Source organism: Egretta garzetta, unplaced genomic scaffold (assembly GCF_000687185.1).
Source record: "Egretta garzetta isolate BGI_Z169 unplaced genomic scaffold, ASM68718v1 scaffold287, whole genome shotgun sequence".
NCBI lineage: Eukaryota > Metazoa > Chordata > Aves > Pelecaniformes > Ardeidae > Egretta > Egretta garzetta.
This window is the reverse complement of record NW_009260435.1, coordinates 13,434,706-13,440,705: the sequence shown is the minus strand read 5'-3', so window position 1 is coordinate 13,440,705 and position 6,000 is coordinate 13,434,706. Positions and strand designations below refer to the sequence as shown.

The 6,000-nt window shown below is 36.8% G+C and overlaps 1 protein-coding gene across 1 annotated transcript in view; it reads right to left on the bottom strand.

Annotated features, from left to right (window-relative positions):
• Nucleotides 1–6,000, bottom strand: part of ADAMTSL3 (ADAMTS like 3) — a 186,278-nt gene that overhangs the window by 154,468 nt on the left and 25,810 nt on the right. Inside the window, 1 exon segment of the mRNA XM_009644047.1 lies at nt 1,559–1,678. Within this exon segment, the coding sequence (XP_009642342.1) occupies nt 1,559–1,678 (120 nt within the window).

Here is a 6,000-nt window from a genome sequence, read left to right as displayed (position 1 = left end):
AGCTGAATCACATTTGTGAAAGAACAGAAGCTGACCATATCCCAGATCCAATTCAGATCCCAGTGGAATTAATGGAAAACTTTCCATCAGATGGAATTGAGCTTGGAACTGGCTTCTGTATAGAACTGTGCTGGTATTTGGGGGGATTCATTGTGCTTGTTTTTCAATCAACTATGCTATTCACGTAGTCCAAACAGTCTATTCAAAGACTCAGACTATTCCTCTATTATATTTGATTTATCATCTTCTCTAAAATGTGCTCCATTTAATGGAAACTATTTTGATCGAAGTGTAAAACTTTCAGAGTGTTTTTCAACTACTCTCATTAAATGCAGCCTGAGTTGCAGCTGCATTTTACTGTCCTGTAAATTATTGCTTTCCCAGGTGTTTGGTCCAGGGGACATCTTATCTCAGTACCTTTTCTGTTGATAATCAAGACCCTCCCTCTAGGGCAGCAAAAGTATGAATTATTGTAAACATATTTAAACTAAATTCAAATAATTTACAGTATCTTAGCATGCTTTCTAATGTATCTTTTCTGCCTCCTTTTGTCTTCCTAAAAAGATACTCAGTCTAAAGCTTTAATAGACTCATTTCAGTTCTCTTTAGAGCAGTGGTGAGCAAACTATTTTTCTCCAAGTAGCTCCTGCAAGGAAACCATCTTTCAAAAGAAAGCTGCCAATCACTTGACAGAACCATACCTTGTGACCGCAGGGCAAGTTTGGCTCTTCTCTCACTTTTACAGGGAGCGTTTCCTAACAAATTCCCTCCTCTTATATTAAGAAATGTACTCTAAGTGTCTATGAATGTAATTCAGACAGTTTTGATGTGAAGTTCTACTGACTTCTGGAACACATTGTGTTATGAGTAAATTTCCACAGCATGCCACACATTTCCTAGGTTTACTTTAGATCTTTTGCCAAGATTAACAGCATTTCTTTCATGTTGCTTTCTTTACATTTATATCTATATTCCATGTTTAACATAATGTTTCTATGGGTCTGGAGAAAGCATTAAAGATCTTTAACTTTAAAATACATAATTTGTTGCTTTCTAAACACTCTGTTTCATCCATTATTAGACTTTGCATTTGTTTCTTTGTAATTCACTCAACCTTCCTTTCTGAAAACTTCATAAACTACCAAAATGTGCTGACTTTTCACAAGCTGGGAAATGCAAGATCTGCCTTATACTGATTTATCCATGAAATAAAACAATTTAGGACAGGTGAAACAATTCACAGAATGGACAACCACCTCTAATTCTACACATTTTACAGAACTAACTATAAACATCTGTTAACACATCACTAAAACATTGTTACTTTCATCTCCACTACATCCTATTAATATTTTCCATCAGCTGTTCTGATCGATTTTTTCTACAATTAAGTGCCTCAGTTTTCATTTTGTGTGGTGTGTTATCATCTGATTTGATATAAATTTGATGTGTCTTCAAAAGATAACACACATTTTGTATCTTTGTTTCACAATAATCTATACCTCAGAGTTACATAAATGTGACAATCTCATATCATTTTCACATATAGAATACTGACCTGGTCATCGTAACGGTAAGTGAGGAATTGCTCCCCCGTGGTATCCTCAAGAAAACTCCCCTGTGGAGAAAGTGCAAACTCAGGCAAGAAGTATGCACCTTGGGATTGCTCTGCTCTTGTCTGTAAGAGATTCAGAAAGATCACATTACAGCTACTACAAATACAGTCAACATTTTAAAAATTCTATGCATATAATTACAAAGACTAGATACAGACTTCTGGGGGTGGGGGGAAAAAGTGATGTGTTTTCAGGCACAGTATATCTGGGTGGATACTTTGCTACAGAGCTCTGTGACAAGGATATGCCAAATGCTTACAGGGGTCCAAAACCAAATAAGACGCCTCAATAGCAGAATCATCTATTAAACAAAAAAAAGATACTATCGCTGGTTTATCAACCATCACTGCTGAAGGACACTGAAAACCACACTGGAAAAGCAAGATTAAGCTACACTTTCTTTTTCCTTATACACTTCACTAGACAGTTACTGGCTGCTGCAGATAATGGGCTTTTAATTAAATATAGTGTATCTATTCTTACAGGAAGATACAAAGACATAGAATCATAGAATAACTCGGCTTGGAAGACATCTTGAGAGCTCATCTAATCCAGCTTCCTCAAAGTAGGGTAACCTATGAAATCATGGCACGGTGAATTACTTTCCTATCCTGCAGGAAGATATTACTGCAAAGAAGAAATCAGAAGGGAGCGGGGAATGACTGAACACCAGGCAGTGGTCCATATTAGTTGCGTATGCTATTCACAGTTGGTGAAGAGCATTTGAGAACAGACTGAGAGGGAAGAAGGCCCCATTTCAAGCTACAGAGGAGCCAATTCTCTGACAGAATCAGAGTCAGTACCTCTGAGCCATCTGACACCTGGGCCCTTATTAGACAAATGGCTTTTACCTAACTGATCTATGCATGTTCAGTAATCATAACACACCTGAAACGTACTAGACATGCTGAACACATGCTGGTTGAATACCCTGTCATTGCATTGTAGGTCTAAAGCATCCCAGATACATAGCAAATGTACTGCTCAGACTCTTATGTCCTTATTCCTACTACATTGTAACTCTACCCTGAGGAGCTAGTTGGTTTGCATACTAGAGAAAATAAGCAATCATCTTTTGAATGCAGAATATTGAGTCCAGCTGTGGTAGGGGGGAGTGGAAAGGGCAAGGAGATGAAAATTACTTTCTAAAAGGTTGAAACCTTTCAGGGAGGAAAACAAGGCCTGAAATGTACAAGTTACTGCTGGACATTTCCCAGTGTGTCAACTTAATAAATGGTGTTTAATTAAACTGTTTGTTATATTTTGACATACACATAGTAATTTTACATGAAAGCTAGCAGTTGCCATTGACCAGTTTCCAGACTGTTGGCTAGAACTGTACCAAATATAGATGTGTAATCTCAGTGCCAGAAAACTGGAGATTTCAAAAGTATTCTACATAATTTAACCAGTTTGTGGTGGACAAGGCATGACCTTCTGCAGTTTCTCTCTTGCATTGACTTTCTGAAGCTCACAACTTCTCATAAACAGCAGATGACATGTCATTCACAGTATGGGTCTGGAGAGGCTTACATTGCTTTTGCTTACTCTGTTCTGCAAAGAAGAAGCTGTCAGCTTCTCAAACTGTAAACCCCATCATTTGTGACAGCATTAGATTAACATGCTTGTTTTAAATCAAGCAATCCTCATATAAACTAGAAATAGCTTGCAAAGGACATGTCTAGACTAGGGTAAAAGGTCATATTTTAGCATGCAAGACTGAACAAGATTTTAAAGAGGATTTTTTTTACCAGGCCCACATAAGAGTAATTGATGTTCACATCACGTTATAATGACATTTCTATAAAGCCTATTATAGCAGTGGTCTCAATTGTGCACTTCAGCCAACTGGCTTTATTTACACAGAATTAAATAATAAAATATGGAGAACAAATCTACATTTGATAACAACAGTTTCCCCATAAAGAAACCAAGAGAGGTCCACAGTTATGCTTCATACTGACTCCAAGCTAGCTGCAGCCGATGCAAACCCTGACATGTTAAGTATAACCCAGACATGAAACTGGCTGACATAATCTGGCATTTTTCCCCACTGGTTTCAATGGACTATTGGTAGATCCTATGTGAGGGAATATGGCAATGATGTAATCCTATGATTTCAGCACAGGACTAATGGATAAGAGATAAGCATTCTAAATCTCGAGTGGCCTGGGTTAAAGTACTTAACATTTCTACCTTAGTTTCCCCAGGTGTGACACAATTACAACACCAACTGACCTATATTAATGGTGTATTGTAAAGTTTAGTTTATATTTGTAAGTTACTTTGGAAAATAGTGTTAAGTGCTAACAATTTATAACAGTATTTTTGAAAGAGACACCTAACCTAGGGACAGAAGAAAATCCAAATTACTCGACCACACTTTATCTAAACATATGTATCACGCTGTCGCCTAATTTCCCATAAACAAATTTGTCAGTAAGATATGTAGCTAAACATTTAAATAGAAAGTCTTTGGACATTCATCAGTATTATGCTTTGCATATAAGAGATGCCAAAATTTGAAGCTGAAATAACAATTTAATAAATATGACATGAAAAACTAACATTTCACACACATTCAATTCTAGTATTAGAAGCTAATGAGTGGCTAGCCACTGGAGAAGCAAAAGAATGCTTGCTACATTAAGGCAAGCAAAATCTGGCTTTCAAGCATGGAAAAATTCAAGGTAAAAGATGAATGTTTCATAAGGTTACACAGGAGGTTACAATGGAAACTGATCTGCTAACTACAGCAATAGGTACTGCTACCTACCTCGTATAACTGAAGTACGGAAGAATGCAGCAAAGCATTTAATTAAAAATAAAAACCTTACTAAGAACACACTATGAGTTGTCACAGCAAACCAATGTTGAAGCCAAGTAATTACAGCTGATAAACAACCCAAATCAAGAAGTCCATTAAAAAAAAAAAAAAAATCAAAGCTTCAGATGCTCAAAGAACTCTTTTGTATCAACTCAAAGTAGCAGAAAAACATTTTTTCCCCTCTAGATATAGGTACCTTCAAATAAGCTGCATGTGTTCAATGCACTTTCACATTCATACATTGTACTGAACACAAAACATACTGTTTCCACTTAGTCCGCTTTATTCCCCACTGAGGAATCTACCAATGTTCCTTGTGAGGCTTTTATATTTCTATGGGCACTTTGGCTTAAACGTAATTCAAATTTCAACAGTCTGTGGGTTTATAGTATATTTGGGATCATCTCCGAACAACTTGGCTAATCCGATATAAATTCATGTTTTAAACTAAAGACTGCAAGTGCACGTTTCACAAAACAATTACATTTCATCCTAATGTTTTAAAGTGTTTAATGGCTAGTTTAGTGTTAATAGCTTTAAGTTAAAGCATCAAATTACAAGTACACTTAAGATTTAAAACAGGCATTTTAAACCAGCTTTCATGATCATCTTAAGCATATGAAGACAGTAGAAGGTGATAATGTAGCCAAACCATATAATATATATATAGATATAATAACAATCACTGCATAAAATTCATTGAAATTAATGTATTGGGTAGCAAGGAAGTGTGTACTACCATGCTGACAAAGAACAACACAAGTTGGAAAACTGGTGTTTGAAAATCTTTCTAGATATCATTTAATCAGAACATGCAACTTATTAGTCAAACTCAAAAAAATAAGGTCTTCCATGCTACATCTTTCTACCTATGTGATCAAGAACTACCCCGATAAGTCGATAACATCTGTAGGTTCTGGAAAGTGTAAATGGTATCGTTCTTACTCAAAAGCTTATGATCTGAGCCCAGCTTTAATCTCAGGTAGTGATTGCTTCTTCACTCATCACTCCCCACCTGAGTGCTTAAAGATTAAATTACTCTTCTACTTTCAATTGCAGAAAACAAAATGAATAGCTCATATCCAGGCCTCTGGTTTTTAGATCTCCCTCCACCCAGTTGCATGTTGTCATTTTTACTGCTGCCTGGTTTCATTGCTCTGTATACTGCTCTGACTAGAAGCATCTGCCCAAGTTGAAGTTGATGGATTTGGGGATTTTTTATTTTATTGTATTACTGAAGGTAAGAGGGATGATTACAGAGTGCTTCCCAGCCAATGCTGACATTAGCAAGTGGCGTGGCCAAGTAGGACAGAATCTGCAGATAGAAATGGCGTGCAGGACCAAATGCCCACACAAAGCATATTTGAAGGAGAGGGGCTTATTTTAAACACTTGTCAATCCTATGGACTGAATATCTCTTAGCCACTGAAGCACAGTAGGTGTGCTCCTGGGGCACATCTTCTGGTTCAGTTTGACCCAAAAGAGATCCTGTTAGCACACTCTGAAACCACTACACAATGCAACAACTTTAACTGCTCTTTTTTTCCTTGATACCCA